The sequence below is a fragment of the Bos javanicus genome, chromosome 18 (genome assembly GCF_032452875.1).
Source record: "Bos javanicus breed banteng chromosome 18, ARS-OSU_banteng_1.0, whole genome shotgun sequence".
NCBI classification, from domain to species: Eukaryota; Metazoa; Chordata; class Mammalia; order Artiodactyla; family Bovidae; genus Bos; species Bos javanicus.
In genome coordinates, this window is record NC_083885.1 from 6,373,409 (window position 1) to 6,390,384 (window position 16,976).

The 16,976-nt window shown below is 53.6% G+C and overlaps 2 protein-coding genes and 1 long non-coding RNA gene across 4 annotated transcripts in view; 1 reads left to right on the forward strand and 2 right to left on the reverse strand.

The window, feature by feature from the left end:
• The window catches only part of WWOX (WW domain containing oxidoreductase), a 908,337-nt gene extending 892,609 nt beyond the window's left edge, over positions 1-15,728 (forward strand). Inside the window, exon 10 of one of the 2 annotated variants that reach the window (XR_009730560.1) lies at positions 14,655-14,736. Coding sequence is in view for 1 of the 2 variants with exons in the window: in XM_061385881.1 (XP_061241865.1) it covers positions 14,655-14,843 (189 nt within the window). In the remaining variant the exon portion in view is untranslated. Of the gene's footprint in view, positions 1-14,654 lie in introns of both variants that reach the window. The other variant, XM_061385881.1, reaches the window with a different exon arrangement.
• LOC133229517 (uncharacterized) lies at positions 6,032-11,557 on the reverse strand. Its single transcript, XR_009730561.1, has 2 exons — positions 7,755-11,557; positions 6,032-7,498 (listed from the first exon to the last, which is right to left on the reverse strand). It is a non-coding gene; the product is annotated as an uncharacterized LOC133229517 (long non-coding RNA).
• Positions 15,729-15,821: 93 nt separating the features above from the next.
• Positions 15,822-16,976, reverse strand: part of MAF (MAF bZIP transcription factor) — a 352,826-nt gene continuing 351,671 nt past the window's right edge. The window contains exon 3 of the mRNA XM_061385886.1: positions 15,822-15,967. The gene's annotated coding sequence lies outside the window, so the exon portion shown is untranslated. The remainder of the gene's footprint in view (positions 15,968-16,976) is intronic.

The following is a 16,976-nucleotide window of genomic DNA, read 5'->3' on the forward strand; positions in this document are numbered from 1 at the left end:
GGAAGCCACGGAGCCCGGAGCCAGGCAGGCTGGGTTTGGATCCCAGCCCGCGCTCAGCACTTGCCACGCTTTGCTGTCGCAAGACCTGCTCTTACGATTGTGCAAACTCCCGGCCGACAGACGCCAGCGATGCCCCTGCTGCCCTTGGATGGTGAACGTATCCCCACCCATGCAGGTGCCAGCACTGAGAGAGGGGGTCCGGAGCCCGGGGGACTGGGCTCCGCTTCTGACTCTGCCACTTGCCCTTTGACCTTTGCCTCTTCAGGGTTCAGGGTCCTGCCTATAATTGGGGAGGGTGGATGCAAAATGTGGACCCTTCCTGGAAGCGCTGGGGGCATGAACATCCCTTAGCTTGAGGGGTGCTCATCACAGCCAGAATTCACCTGTTCCTCCTTCATTTTACTTGTTCAAGCCTCAGTCTCCCTATAAATGAAGTGGGGACACTGATGCCTCCGCAAGGTTCCAGCAAGAATTCAGCAGAAACCTGGCACCCAGAAGGTGCCTTGGAAGGCATCCACGCCCCGTATGGGATTCGCACCTTAAGGCCGCGGACCCCACCCTTTTTGGCTCCAGAGACTGGTTTCACAGCAGACAGTTTTTCCACGGGCCTGGGAGCTGGGGGATGATTCAAGCACATCATACTTACTGTGCACTTTATCTCTGTTACTATTACATCAGCTCTGCCTCAGACCATCAGGTATTAGATCCTGGAGGCTGGGGACCCCTGCCTTAGGGGACTGCCTTGTACAGTCAGTTGATTAGGGATCCAGAGAGCACAGACCATAGAGGACAGAGTTTGACAGCCAGCTACACAGGTGGCTGTGTTCCCACTGACGCTCGGCTTGGTAGCTGCTAACCTATCCATCCACGGGATGGGTCCAATCAGGTGTGGCAGCCAGAGGGGTTAGGTGAAGCAGAGTAAGATGCCCCTCGGTGCCCCCCGCCATCCTGAGTTCAGCACTTCTCTGAGCTGCGGGGCCAGGAGACCCTAACTGCAGTAGGCTGGTCGTGAGGCCACTCCAGTGGACGTGGCCAAACGGACCACAAATGCCCAATCATAAGCCCAAGACCTGCCGGCTTCCAGACCTCCCTTGCAGGAGAAGCAGTTTGCAGCAGTGGGATGGTGCAGGGGAGGGCGTCAGAGCCCTTCTGGGGTGGCGTCCAAAGCCACACGTGGGCGGCTGTGACACCCTCAGACTCGACACTGGGCCCGCAGCCGGGGTCAGAGGACCAAGACGCGGAGCCCCACGAGGAGGAGGAAGGCCGACGGGGCCCCGCAGGGAGGGGATCTGCAGCCTGACAGGGCTAGTTTCCACGATGCCCGGAGGCCCTGCCATGGCTGGGGCGTGGGGTCAGAGCAGGCGTCCGCCACGAACGAGGACGGGGGCTTCGAACAGAGATGTGCTCAGCTGGGTTCCCGGCCCCGGCTCAGCAGGGAGTTCCCTCACCTCCCTCAACCTTGACAGTAACAGTGTGTTGGCCCAAAAGCTCGCTCGAGTGTTTCCATAGGATCTTATGGACCAACTCTTTGGCCAAGCCAGTACCTGCCTGGCCAGGTTGAGAATCGGAAGCACTGATAGGTCCCTGGCACAGAACAGGCTCTGGGTTACCCGCAGCCATTTCCGTGATCATCACTGCTTTGTCGTCGTCGTCAGTTATCACGATGGGGGCTGGGCTAACCCTCCTGAAGGCAGCCGTTCCGTCTCAGACTCACCTGGCCAAGACATGGCACTCTGGGTGGGTCTGGAAGGGAAGCCAAGAAAGGGCTGGGGGGTGGCTGTTCCTGGGTGGACAGTGGCTGAAGGGGAGGCGCCGGGGAAGGGGACACGCGGTGAAGTGAAAAGGAAGACGGTGCCCGGTCCATCTCTCGTGGGGCTCAAAGGGGAAGGGGGCGGGGGGCCGGCTCGGAGGAAAATTTCTGCCCAGGAGGAAAGTTGACTCCCGAGTTTAGGAAGCAGAGCAGGATGGGCTGCTGGGCTCCCTGCCAGACCGTCAGGCCTGGGCTGACGCTGTTTTTCAGCTTCTGAAGTTTGGAATGTGGAGTTTGCCGTGGCCAGAGGGAGCGTGTGAGCTGGAGGACAGGTCAGGGTTCCCATCTGGCCGTGTCTGGTGGTCCAGGGGCCAGCAGCCCTGGCCCCTTGCCGGTGACAGCATCCCTTCTGCACCCAACAACAGGGAGCTGATTGCTTCTCACTGTGCGTGTCTGCCCGGGTGTTATCTCCCCTTCCCTCTCTGAGTTCTGGGTTTGTAGACACACTCATGCTGGCCGGCATCAGTGTTTCTGAACTTGACGGCACGTTTTCAGTGAGAATAGCCCTCTGCCTTCAGGGGTGGCATTAGAATCAAAAGGCAGATTAAATAGCTACCAGATGAACAGATAGAAATTTACCTCCACTCACACATGGGTCACCCTTGCTCTTGAGCTGATTGATTTCTGGGCTCTGAGTTGGAGGCTCTACGAACTGCCTGCATGGTGGGACTAGTGCGAGAAAACCAGTTTTCATGCTTTGCGGCAAAAAATTCAACCAGTGGAATAGGAGAGGCAGGGTTAATTGACCCTAGAAGGTCGATTAACAGAGATTCGAATGTGCCCGTCACAGAGTCAGCGCTGGAGCCAGCCGGGCATGGATTTCAAAGAGGGTGTCACCACTTACCAGGTGGAGTACCTCAGGGCAGTCCACACCACTTCTGTGCCTTAGTCTTCTCCTCTGAGAAGAATGCGGCTAATACCCCCTAGCAAGGAATCCATGTCTTTTTCTAACATTTTATTATAAAAGTTTTCAGATAGAAAATTTCAAACAGTAATGTGGCACCCATCAATCTACCCAACTCCTATCATTCTACATGTATGCTACACGTCTTAAAATGTAATTTTTATTGTTTTATATTTGAGTATAGTTGATTTATAGTGTTGTGTTAGTTTCAAGTGTACATCTAAATGACTCAGTTATGTGTATATACATACTCTTTTTCAGATTCTTTTCCCATATGGGTTACCACAGAATATTGAGTAGTGTGCCCTGTGCTGTACAGGAGGTCCCTGTTAATTATCTGTTTTACTTATAGAAGTGCGTATCCATTAATCCCAGACTCCTAATGTGTTCCCCCCCTTCCCGCTTTGGTAAGTTTGTTTTTGAAGTCTGTGAGGCTGTTTCTGTTTTGTGAATAAGTTCTCTCATATCATTTCTTTGATTCCACATATAAATGACATCATATGGTGTTCGTTTTTCTCTGACTTACTGCACTTAGCATGATAATGTCTAGTTACATCCCAGTTGCTGCAAATGGCATGATTTCGTTCTTTTTTATGTCTGAATAGTATTTCCACTGCATATATGTACCACCTCTTCTTTACCTGTTCGTGTGTCGATGGGCGTGTAGGTCGCTTCCGTGTCTTGGCGGCTGTGAATCGTGCTGCTTGGAACATGGAGGTGCGTGTGTCTTTTCGAAGTACGGTTTTCTCTGGATATATGCCCAGGAGTGGGATTGCTGGATCATGTGGTAATTCCATCTTTAGTTTTTAAAGGAATACTGCGCTTAAAAAACCCTGTGCCAGCTCTCTTATTCCGTCCATCCCTTTCTCTAGGGCCCACTGCGCACAGACGTGTGGGGGTTTAGCTGGATGCACGTGCAGGGCCAGGGCGGGGCGGGGTCTGGACTCCCACAATGCTCGTGTGTGATTGCGGCTGTCCTTAGGATGCCAGTGCCCCACTTTCAGGGGTGAGAGTTTGTTTCTGGTTGCTGTGGTCTGGGGTAGGGGGTGGGGAGGCAGAGGAGCCTTGGAATCCATGCTAGGCTGGTACCCAGAGGTGCTGTGAAAGCTGGTGAGAAAAGTGACTGCCTCTTGAATGTCTTGCTCAGAGGGCAGAAACTGCCCCACCCTGCTTCCAGGTCCCTCAGGTGGAGGACGGAGGAGTGACTCCGACCTGGGTGCTTCCTCCTCCGGACTTTTAACAGACAGCCCTGCAGCCGTGTTTGAGCCAGTGCCTGTGATGCACTCAGGGAGCCTCCAGATGCCATCACTGACCCTCCCAAGAGCCGGGAGAAGGGGCTGTTAGGCCGCCCGTTTCATTGCCTGTGTCCTGTTGCAGAGCGGCTGGGTGGCAGAGCCGGAATTTGAATTCCTGCGTCTCAGGCTTCACTCCTGGGCTCTCCCCGTCCACCCACAGCATCCCCACCTGCAGAGTCACCCGGGTCGTCCCTCCTCCTGCCCCTCACGCTCTGTCCCCTCCAAGACTGAAGGGATGACACTGACCTCGCGCAGCGGGTCAGAAAGGCTCTCTCCCAGCCCCAGGCGAGCACAGGAGCCTGTGAAAGGGGGCCCCGCGGGCGGCGAGGACTGGCCTCCCCTGCTGGGCCGGGGCGCTGGGTTCATCCAGGACACCAGGCCCGGCTCCCCATGCTAAAGCCCCAGCTTTGCAGCATTCTCAAGAGCCCCCAGAGCTCCTTGTGCCACTGAATGAATTTTGGAAACTTCAATTAAAAAACGTCCCCAAAGAAACTGTGAATTAACACATCTACACCGAAGCATCATACGTGGGGAAAAACACCTTCAATGTGAGTGCAGTTTTCCAGCCATTAGAAAGTTGACACGCGGCTCGGTCTATGTAGACCCCCAAGGTAAGGACCTGCTTCCTCAGTGAAGACCTGCGTGTCGCTGGCTTTTCTCTCTCTACCTCAGCCTTCCATACTTTCCCCTCCATCCCCACGTGTGGAAACGAAGGGTAACTACAGGGAAGCCTGGTGGGGAGGCGTGTCTGTGGAAGGCAGTTTGACGTGGAAGCTTGAGTGGCTTCGTTTGCCCTCTCCCGAGTGTCGTGTGGCTTCCAGTCAGTGTTGCCGTGTGCAGGCAAGAGGTGGAGAACCCTCAGCTGATCAAGTGCCTTCTCCATCAGACACAGGAACGTCCTCGAGCGGGAAGGGGCAGTGGTCTGGGGAGGAGCAGCTGAGCGTGGGGTGTGGCAGTGTTTGCAAGCCCAGTTTTGCTGGTGCACAGCCACGTTCGCTGCAGGGTGTGTTGTTCACGGCTGTTTCCCCAACAACAGCGGCAGGTCTGAGTAGCTGTGACCGAAACCATAGGCCCTGCTGGGCCTAAAATCTCTCTTCTGTCACCCTTTGCAGAAAAACTGCATCTGCCGACTGTTGGTAAACAGCACAGTTGGGTTTGGGGGCATCTGGTGGTTTGTCACTTTTGTGGGCGTCGTTCAGTGGCTCAGTCGTGTCTGACTCTCTGACCCCGTGGACTGCAGCACGCCGGGCTCCTCTGTTACCTTAGGCACATGCTGTTCTTGCTGTGACTCAGTTTCTGCATCTCTGAAATGGGAACGACAGGGTTCTTTCTTAGGGTCCTGGGACTCTAAAGCCTCTAGCTCTGGCCTTGGTACTTTTAAGGGAACAGTAGGTACAAACCAATCGTTTTTTACTCCCTATTCTTTTGATAGAAAAATCCAAAGACGTGGGTTCGATCCCTGGGTCAGGAAGATCCCCTGGAGGAGGGCATGGCAGTCCACTCCAGTGTTCTTGCCTGGGAAATCCCATGGACAGAGGAGCCTGGTGGGGTACAATCCATGGGGTCGCAAAGAGTCAGACACGACTGTAGCGACTTAGCATGCATGCCCACACTCCCTTTTCTTTTGATAGAAAAATCCAAAGACGCCAATCTTACGATTCTAGAAGTCCTTTAGAGCAGGGGTCCCCAGGCTCCAGGATCTAATGCCTGATGATCTGCGGTGGAGCTGATGTCATAGTAAACAAAAGTGCACTGTAGGTCATGCGCTTGAATCCTCCCCAAACCACCACCCCTCTGTGGAAGAACTGTCCTCCACAAAACCAGCCCCTGATGCCAAGAAGGCCGGGGACCACTGCTCTAGAAAACCAAAGGACCAAGTGTGTAGAAACCCAAGACGGGTGGCTGCGCCCCTGTCCTGGCGTGGCGGCTGCCCCGGCACCCACCCCTCTGCTGGCAGCAGCTGCGGGAGCCCGTGTGGGAGGCGCTGGGGGCTAGGACGGCAAACAAAACGAGCCACAGCAGTCTAGGAAGAAATCTTTAATTTCTGTTCAGCTTTCAAGAGTTTGAGAGAGGTGTTGGTTGTTTTTCTTTCTAACAAACCAGTTCAAGTACATGCCTTCAGATTATAAAAGTGCCTGAAATTGCCTAGAATATCAGCATGCAAAGCTTGTTAGTATTTACATATATTTACATAGGGAAACAAGAGAAGGATCTACAGGTATTTACAGTCTACACAGGGGAGGAGAAAGGCGGCCTAATTGTATTTCCTAAAATACAGCCGATGAGTAGTCAGCACATGCATATTTAGAGAATATTTGCATGATAGAATGCAATTTTCAAAAAAAAAAGACATACCTTTGTAACTTTCTATGCTAAGGTGTTGCATAATCAAGGTAATTTTGTGTGTGTGTGTGTTGTTTCTAGTCTATCTGCATCAAGTGCTTTAAAATATTCCCTAACACCGAGGCAGAATTATTTACCCTGGCAATTAAAGGCCCAGCCTGCGTGATCATGCCCCCTAACTAGCGACACACTGCTGGTGGGTGAAGTAGCCACTGTTTCTCGTCTCCCCGTCGACCACTGTGATGAGGTCCGTCTGTGCAGAGGCAGTGCCCGGGCACTCACCATCAATTATGGAAGTAATACAAATGAGACGCTCTCCATAGTATGTTCCCAATGAAATATTAACAAGGCCAGCGTCTCTGTGCCTGAGAAATGATCCGACAGAGAGAGCCCCGTCTGAAAAGACTCAGTCCTGACACAGACGTGCTTGGCTTGAGACGGTGTGGCTGGACACGGGGGTCGGGAGGGGGGCCCTGGGGTGCTCTGCTGTGAAATGGGATTATTGCAGACTCTGTTCTTGTAATTTGTTTCTGGAAGAGTGAAGAGTTAGTTCATTTCTAACCACAGTGGGGCCCTATCAGAGACGACCCTGTGGGTTTCATCCACCCACCCCATGCCCTGTCAGTACCATGTCAGAGACTCTCTCTGCAGCCTAGGTGTCAACCTTGCGACGGCAACAGACTGATTTTTCAGGGTTTGTCTGCGCACAGAAATGGTCAGCTCTCAGTTTTCTAAAAAAAGCATGGTAGGCCCATTCAGTGTGATTCTGTGCTGACGAAGGGGAGCGGGGAGAGGTCTGCCTCACCCATGCTCTTTGCAACGTTAGGTTAGAATTGAACCCATTCATTCTGCCTGGCAATAGTTTCAAAGGTTTATTTCAGTATACACGGCAAATGCGGAGGCATACATTTATGTACAGTATACAGAGCTAGCTAGAATGTGGGTCAAAGAAGTAAAAATGTAAAATGTTACAAATTAACACAGGCTAAATGTCTTCTCTGAGCTTTCTATAAACACTCAGCAGTCCTTCAGTCTTGTCCAGGTGGCCAGGATGGAAAATTCCAGGGATGGGCCATCAGATTCGTCCCAGGTAGGAGAACCATGTGTATTTTGGTGGTAGAGTTCTAAGATCCATTTCAGAGTAACCTGTGGAAGAATGGGCGCCCCAGTGCAGTTTCCCATCCCAACCAGAGGAATCCCCCACCCCCGTTTGAAAAGCAGTGTGTGTACCCCAGGCAGCACCAGCAGGGAAGGCCCAGGGAACTCTCCCGTGGATATAAGAAGGATGTAACAGAGATAAGAGCATCTTCTCCCATGTTTAAAGGGACCGTCTCTCCAGCCCAATCAGTTCTAGAACATCTTTGGCACCAGTGGTAGAACAGGCGTGAATAACATCACCCACCTGGACTGTACTCAGTCGCTCCTTTTTCCTTCCCTCCTCCGGACGACCTCCTGCTCCAGCGGAGCACATCTGGGATGTCACAATACCAGCAGGTCTCAGAAAAAGGAAACCATTCTAAGTATTCTACCTCCACTCTCTCGAGACCAGCCATCTGTTATGGAACCGTTGAACACTTTGGGCAAGGATCCTGGAACACGTAAGGGGTATGGAAAGGGCCTTGTTGATATCAAGGCAAGTTGAGAAAAGGTCATCCCATTGAAAACAGAGTCCTGAAAACCTCCCGAGGTCACTCTGCTCTGCACTGCTGCTGCTAAGACTAAGCAAAAAATCCTCTGGAGCCTTGCTCTCCAGAACAAACACGGCTCGGGCCTCTGCGGATGGCTGAAAGTGGCTGCCTCTCCCTCCCCTAACTTAGGCTCAGGAAGACATTTGTTCTGCCTTCACAAAGCCTTCCCAGCTTTCTATCCTGAGCCCACTGGTCCCTGGGCTTGCTTCCACAGATTTCTCGGAGCATCGTAGCAACTGTTCTCCTAACTTCCCAACTCATTCCTCCCTGGTCTTCAAGTCAGTCTCTTCAGCCTCCTTGATGATCTTGCTAGAGATGAGTGACTTTTGTCAAGGATACCACGTGACTTTTGTAGCCTGACGAGGATTTAGGGTTCCTGGACTGCAAACGGGAAAGCGTCCATGTCGTCGGCTTCTCTCCCAGCAGAGGCCTGTGAACGTACGCGGCTCCCTGGAGCCTCTGTCCCCTGTGTGCCCCCGCCCCAGACATCTCCCTAGATGGGCATCTGCTTCCTGGGGCTGTGTCCTGTGCCAGGACCAGGCGCGTTGGTGGTAATGGGCTGGCATGACCCACGGCTTCACTCTCCCCCAGAGCACCTGCCACAGAGCTCTCCTAGACTGCGTCCTGTGCCACCGGGGGAAGGACGGGAGAGACAGCCCCTGGGAAGGGACCTCTGAGGTCCTCCACCTTCGTGACTTTCTTAGCGAGAGATGAAGGCCCCTGCACACTGCGGAAGGTGCACCTTCTCTTCCATCAAGCTCAGGACTGAACGTGATCCTAGGGATTCTCCAGTGCACTGTCGCCGACTTTTCCAGCCTCTTTCCTGGCCCGCCTCCCTGTTTCTGTTTAAGAAGTTGAGTCTGGATTTCCCTCCTGTAACCAATCCTGAGGACAGCCTGTGTGTTAGCAAACCTCCTGAGGGCTGTGAAGGAAGTTACCCCTTGATCCCTGCAGAAGGAATTTGCCTGTATCTAAGTGTGCACTGTCTGGACACGTCAGTGGTTAGGCATTTGTAGGGATGAGTTTATTGACAATGAATCGGGGCCGGGGGTGGGGGGCAGGAGAGGGGAGACGGGGCAGTCTCCTCTGCACACCGGCTGGAACATGTCAGGTGGCACCCTCCAAAAGGCCACACCCATTTGCACATCTGTGAACTCATAAGCTGGAGATTGCTTGGGTTTCCCTGGTCTTGTAGTTCCACTCACACTTTGGAAAACGTCCGTGTCGTTTAGGAGCAGTGGATTCCTGGCTGGTCCAGTCGGGCGGGTGGAGGTGGCACTTTAAATCAGGCGATGGCTTTGTTAGGGGTCATTGGCTCTTGGCTCTTCCGAGGTGGCGTTGAGTCTTCAGTTTTGTTAATCCAAATGGATATAATTTCAATTTAGTGGCCTGCCTAAATCAACAGTGGGAAAATCTCTTCCTTATGCTTCCCGGGTGAGCGCCTGACAGCCTGTGAGTACATTTCATCTTCAGCCACGTCAGGGCCGCACGCGGGGGTTCAGCCAGGCCCGGCTGGGAGGAAGGGAGGGGGCCCCTGAGGCGACTCCACCGCCCAGGAGGCGTGGGGTGCGTGGTGTGCAGACGGGAGCGCGGGCGCGGGAAGGCGGCTTCCTGTCGCAGCTGCTCTGGGTTCCTGGGGTCGGTCGATGTGGCCCCGGAGGAGTGGCGTGTGAGCTCAGGTACGGAGTGGGCTCCTCTGTAGGTGGGGATGGCGACCATCCCCAGCCTGTAGAGCTGCCTGGGGCTAGAACGTGATGCCCATCACAGAGCTCCCTGCCCAGCACCAGGGGAGTGCAGGCTCGCGGTCGGTGCCCCCATCGTCACCGCTTGAACAGGCTGGGACAGCTCGCCCAGGTGGTGGCCGAGAGTCCCCTCGAGTCACGATCTCCAGCTTCTCCCACCTCTCGTCGTCCTGGAGGACGTGGGTCTGTTCCTGGTGAGCGCGGGACTCCACACCCAAGCCCGAGGGCTCTGTATTGGTCGTGTTCCCCCGGGTGGGTAGCCCCACTGCCATGCACGCTGGGCGTCTCTGGGAACACATGGCTCGTCTGTCGGCTTAAAAGACTGTTCTCAGATGGTGAGTAGGGTACACCCATCCTTGTGGAGCAGCTTGCTTTGGTTTCTCTCCATAACCAAACAGTATTGTTTGAGGAACAGCTGTGTTCCCAGCCCCACGGTCTCAGGAGATGAATCTGAAATACTGCACCACAATTAACCAGGAGAGGGGGTTGGAAACTTTTGGCAGGACTTCCCTGGTGGCTCAGGCGGCAGAGAACCCACCTGCAGTGGAGGGGACACAGGTTCGATCCCTGAGTCCGGAAGATCCCCTGGAGAAGGGAATGGCAACCCACTCCAGGATTCTGGCCTGGGAAGTCCCCATGGACAGAGGAGCCTGGTGTGCTACAGTCCGTGGGGTCTCAAAGACTTGGACATGACCGAGCGACTAAGCAACGCCTGGGAGACGGGGTGTCCCACGGGACCCGTGTCCGCTGCCCGCGTCTGCTGCACTCCGTGGTGAAGCACTCGCCGTACTTGCCGGAGCGCGACTGCTCCTGCCCTGGGGAAGTGTTTGCCGCACCCCACAGACCGCAGATGAGCAACAGGGGGAAGCTTTGGGGGTTCAGAGAAGCACCCGTCTCCTCCTCTGTGGCGCTGGCAAGGTCCTCTGTCCCAGGAACCCAGCGCCTCCTCAGCGCCCACCCAGAAGGGCCGCTCCTTCCCCGCCGTGGGTCCCCGGTCCTGCTTTGGTCCTGGGGAAGCAGCTGTGGGACCCCTGCCTGCTCTCAAAACCACTGACCACACAGACACCCGTGACAGTGCGTCTGCTTTTTTATGTCTCAGAGTTAAATCTGTTTTAAGACAGGAATCTATTCTTTTTTTTTTTTTTTTTAAAGAAGCATGCATTATAAAACTAGAGAAACCTGAAAACTAAGCATAATGCTGTAACATGTCCTTATCAAAACGTGAGCTATATTAGGGAACCTACCGACGCATCACAAATACTACTATGTGGGTGGTTTTCTTTAAGCCTGGATTGTCGATCTGAAACTCCCATAACTTTCTCTTTCAAAGAGTCAATATTCATCTGTATTCCCTGCTGATGGCTGCAAACTGATGGCTAGTGGTTATCAAACAACTGTGGATGAAAAGCGGCTACTTCAACAGATTCATCCCAACCAAGGGCTTGGGGAGGATGGATAGTTTAGATCTCAAGGCCCCAACAATAAACAAATAGCAAACCGCTGTCTAAATCCCACCTTTCTGTGGTTGGAGACAGTGCCACTCAGCTGACAACTGATTTCTGAAAGAGAATGATGAACCCTCATTACCCAGATACTCTTAAAAATCCCAAACAAGAATCCCGGGTGATTTTACATACGCTATAGAGATGGGTGGTGTCGTTCTCCTCGGGCAGCTCGCAGACGTTTGACTGAATCAGAAATGGCATTTAGGCGTGATTAAAGATTCTCCCGGCTTCCCAGAAATCCTCAGCCCCCACCCCGCGCCCACCCCCCACAGTGATCCACACCGTCCCTCTCTACCCCTGGTGCAGGACAGACTTGCTGCGCCCCAGGGCTCAGACTCCCCATAAACTGTTCTTAAAATCACTGAGAGGAACCCCCCGCCCCAGCCCACGTTTGTATGTCAAGATACTGCTATTATCTTATCACAGCAGATCAGCAAACAGTGGTGAAAGGAAGCAAGGCACAGCCTCAGATATTTCATAACAGAGTTGTTAACATCGTCTCCTTTATGGGGCGCTTTCATCTTCTCTGAATTATGTGCTGATGTTCCCCCGCCCTCCACAAAGTGGCATGAAAGTCATCTGACGGTGATGAAAGTGAGCTTTAAAAATTTTTCTTCTATCAGTTTAAAAACGTTTTCTCTTGTAGCAGCCACGCCAGCTTATTTCCTAATGAGATTTGCTAATGTAGCTCCCGTCTCTCTCTCGAGCATAGGCAGGCCAAACAGCCAACGAGCCAGCAACTGGCACTTGTTGTTGGAGTGTCATCGCCTCCGACCATACAAAGATGGACCCCGGGTGCTGCCGTCGGAGTCACCTGTTCACCGTCTGGTCTCTGCCAGGCGTGCACAGTTGGTCTTCGGAGGGGAGAAGCTGGTCTTTGCTTTCAGGTGCCCTGCGGTACTGGCTTCTCGCACAGAACCGGCACCGGTGGTGACGAGATCTAACTTGCGTACCACTCTGAGCTGAGTGGCAAAGGCCTCGAAGCCACCCAATCTTTGATGAAAGATTGGGCATTTCTAAGATTCATGGTTTTCGGCGTGGTAGCCAAGTGGAGGTTTACCCGAAATGAGGCCAGCTTCAATTGCTTTCAGATTCCATGGGGGGAAAATGCGTGTGCCCCCAGCTCCCTCATCAGCTCGATTCTGAATCAGTCTAAGTGCCAAATTTCTCTGCAAAAATACCATCCAACCACACGAGAGTGTACCATGATAGCATTTTAGAAGGTCAGAGTGGCGCAAGATTGCATTGGGTTTGGAAGAATTCCGTCTGTTGCTTTCCCAAGTGGCCACCTTTGATCCTTTGTCAGGGCTGGTGGAGCTTGTGAAAGGCCAGTTTGTTGCGATGTATGAATGCTGATATTATAGCTGCTCTGGGGCGGGGTGGGGAGGCCTGGATCTTGGGGTGAGCAGACTCTCTTGCTACTTGGGAGCTCATGACAAACCCCCTGACTGCTCTTTGGTGGGTTTGGGATTTGCAGAGTACAGTGGAAACCTAAGACAGATGTCCAGAATATTCCTGAGCACCATCTCCACCCAGCAGCAGCATTCTGAGAATCAAGGCCGAGGTGGTAGTTGGCCTGGGTGGGCGGGACGAGCCCTTCAAGTCTTCCATCCGTCTCTAGAGGACACCCCGCTGCCCTTTGCCCCACATGAGGTGCAGGGGACTCGGATGAGCCCTTGAACCTGGTTAGATAAACGTGCTGGATGCTAATCTAAGGGTTACTAGGAATAACAGCTCAGCAGAAGGGAATCGGAGTGATGCGGACTTGGGTTCATCAGACCTAGGCCGCACAAAATCAATCTGAAAAGAAGTAGCTGAATCCAAGCACACAGCTGGCTGTCTGGGGAATGGGCGTGGCTGAGAGGGTTGGGGGACAACCAACCGATGCCCATTTGGTTCAGGTCACGCCGGGGGTTCAAACTTTGGATCCATGGGTCTTGTCCAGCACAGTGGACAGCCCCAGGGTCAGAACTCACGCCTCCATCTCGTTCATCTCGTGCCCATGCCACACCACCCACCTCCCTAACAAGCATGTCACTTGTATATTTGGCTTCTTGGTTTTCAGACAAATTCAGTAAGTACCGTCCTCTTCAAAACAACCCCCAAGTCTGTTTCACAGTACTTTCCTCAAACGGTAAACACCCCGAGAGCTCACTTCTCAGAATGCCCTGGGCTCCCGGTGATTATGGGCATAACCATAGACACACAAACCAAGGCGTGGCGGGGGAGGTTCTCCCCCGAGCCCTCTGCTGGGGCCTGGTGTGAAGTCTGTAAGAGGCAGGAGAGGGTCAGCTTTCCGGTGGCAGGAACGCGCTTCACCCTCCCACAGAGGGCTTCAGTGTTTTCCTAATGGTGACCTTATCGCCCGTTATCTTTCTCTGATTCTCCTCTGCCTCCCCACCCCTTCACCTGATAATTAGTTGATGCAGCAAGGGCTGTGGTGCACATAAATAATCAGAAGATGCCAGATAAACTGTATTGGTTTTAAATTAGAGCCGTGCCAACCATGTCTCCCTACGAGCACCAGCCTATTATTTTTAATTATGGCTCGCAAAGCAAAGTGATTTCTTGCCCTCCTCCCAGCCTCCCTGACAGCATCCTGTCAGCCGGGTGATATGGTGCCCCGTCAGCACACACATCCCCAGCCACAGCGCCAGCTGTTACTCAAAAGGTCAGTCGGAAGTGATCAATGGCACTCATTACGACGTGCATTTAGAAGTGGGCTGTGAGGACGTGGACCCTCAAGCCGCTGTCCTCCTGCAGGTACGGGCAGGATGTGACATTCATAGAAAGGTCTCCAGGATCCTGATCAACTCACAGATTTGTGTCTCGTGTCTGCAGGAGGCACGTGTACGGTGGGGAACATGTTTGCACACTGCATCCAAAGCCTTCCCCTCACAGCACCATGGGCAAAGGACAAGGACACAGCTGGCGCTGGTCCTGCTTGGCTTTCCACCCGCTGGGCCACGAGAGCGCGGCAGGTTTAGCTCAGACAGAAGTCTCGTAAAAACATCTTGGTGTCACATGACATCATGCATTGCAGTCAGGAGATTGGACGGGTTTCTTCCTGCCGGTTGGCAAGGATCCCACCCTGCTTGCGTTGTCAGCAGAGGCATGTGATGCGACGAGCTGAGAGGCATGTTGTGTTCAAAGCCTTTTCCCGCATGAGGTGTGAAAAGTCACACCGGTGCTCCAGGCGGAGTCCATGATGCTGTCCCAGGACGGCCCCGCCATACCTCTGGGTTCGCGGCCGCTGCTGAGGTCCAGTGGCCTCCAAAGCAGGTGGGGAGGGCGCTCCCTGTGAAGGACAGCCCCCGCCGCCTCTCTTCTCACGCACTCGTTCTTGTCTCTCCTCTCTGCCCTGCAGCAACAGGGAGCCGCCACCACTGTGTACTGCGCTGTCGCCCCGGAGCTGGAGGGCCTGGGAGGGATGTACTTCAACAGCTGCTGCCGCTGCCTGCCGTCAGCCGAAGCCCAGAGCGAAGACTCGGCGCGGGCCCTGTGGGCGCTCAGTGAGCGGCTGCTCCAGGGGGTGCCCGGTGGCCCGCCCTCCTAGACGGCCATTGGCCCGACGCCCACCCCGCTGGACACCCCCCCAACCTCTCACCCCGCGGCCTTCCATGTCCCCCCGACCCAGACCCGCCAGAGGCCCAGGATGTAAGCACCGGTGCGTCAGATCACACAGCGTTAGGTACCCCTGGGGAGCAGGGCGTTGGTGGGGAGAAGGGGCGGTACTTCTTGTCCAGGGCTGGGGCAACCGAGGTCCCTCTGCTGCCCTGGCAATGGCCCATGTGACGGTGAAGCTTCGCCTTCACACGGGCAAAGGGAGGCTCTCCATCCCACCGCAGAAGCACGTGCAGTTCTCACCACTCAGGGTCCCCGGTGCCCCCCCCACCCCATCCCACCAGCCACCACCCCAGCCACACACCCATGGCCACACACCCATGACCACACTGTAGCCAGGAGCAGGCTTTCTCCTGTCCGGGGAAGAAAGAGCCAGTGTTTATCCTTCACACACTCATCTGCGAGATCACTATTCCATCCTGATCCAGTCTGAGTCCTGGACAGGCCCCCTCTGGCCCTTGTTCCCGCCGAGGCGGAGGGGACGCTGAGAAACGGGTGGTGCGGGCAGGGAGTGCGTCGCAGGGCACTGGTTCACTGCCGGAGCAGGGCAAAGGATTCTTCAGCTCACAGCAAGCAGACCTCACAAGCCACCCCCTGGACACCGCGACAGGCGGGAATGGGGGCCTGGCACCCCTAAGGATGCCCCGGGTGTTTGGGGGCTGGGGGATAAAAAGCCGTTCCCTTCATCCTTCCCGCAGTTTCAGGAAGGACCCTGTCACAGAGGTGCATGGCCCCCGCGTATCTGTTCAGCATCCTGCTTCCGCATCCTCTCGTCCCTTCCATCCTACGCTTAATAAAAGAGCATGCTTGAATATGATCACCTGAACTTTGTCTTGTTCCTTTAACTGTTTGTTTCAGTTTCGTGTTTTGTTTTTTTGTTTTTGTTTTTTTTTTTTTTTTTTAGAAAAGCAATCTAGAGGAAAAAATAAAGCGCTTCCTGTAGACGCCAGGAAAACACCATTCTCATGTCTTCTCTGAGTTTGTTTTGTTTTTGTGCTTTGTGGCTGTCTGTGGGCCGAGTTGTCTCACGCGATTAGCATGCCAGCATCGTATTTTCTGTTGAAGAGAGAAAGAGAAAAATGACTGTTGTTAAATTTCACCTTAAGAAGTTTTGTTATTATGCACGGTGGGCCGTTTCAGGCCTCATGATGTGTTCCCTTTGTGATGACCGGGCTCTCGGTGAGTAGGCAGTGTCTAGTGATGAGGATGGGGGTGGTTTGAGGCCCTTTGCCCCTGGTCCTGCATCACTCACACCTAGGCTTCCAGGCCATTCCCGCAGAGATGTAGGAAGGGCCTCTTTGGCCACATGGAGACAATGCTTCTGCTCACACACCAGGAAGGTGGGGCAGAGGGGCATGTGCCACCAGTCTCCATCCTGACATTGTCGTCTGGGGCCTCTGGCTCTGTGTGCACTCAGACACCACTGCTTTCCAGGGGTCCACAGCCTGGCTATATCCTCTCATCTAGCTATATTCCCCCTTAACAGAATCCTTGAGGGACCTTGGCGAGAGGAGGCGAGCATGCCCCTCAACCGAGAGCTCCCTAAAGCCATCGACCCCGCTGGTGGGGATGTAAACTGGCCCAGCCACTGTGGGGAACAGTGTGGAGGTTCCTTAAAACGCTAGAACCAGAGCCACTCCTGAGCACACGCCCAGACAAAACCAGAATTTCACAATATACATGCACCCTACATTCACAGCAGCACGATCCACAATAACCAAGATGTGGAAGCAACTTAAATGTCCATCCATAGAGGAACAGGTAAAGAAGATGAGAAAAGAATATTACTCAGCCATAAAAAAGGAACGAAAGAATGCCATTTACCACAACACAGATGGACCTGGAGATTATCCTACTAAGTGAAGTAAGTCAGATAAATACCATATATCACATCACTTATAGGTAGAATCTAAAATGTACAAATAAACCTATTTATAAAATAGACAGACAGACTCATAGAAAACAAACTTGTGGTTACCAAAGGGTAGCAAGAGGGGTTAGGAGAGAGAAATTACGAGTCTGAGGTTAGCAGATACACACTACTATATTTAAATAGACAAACAAC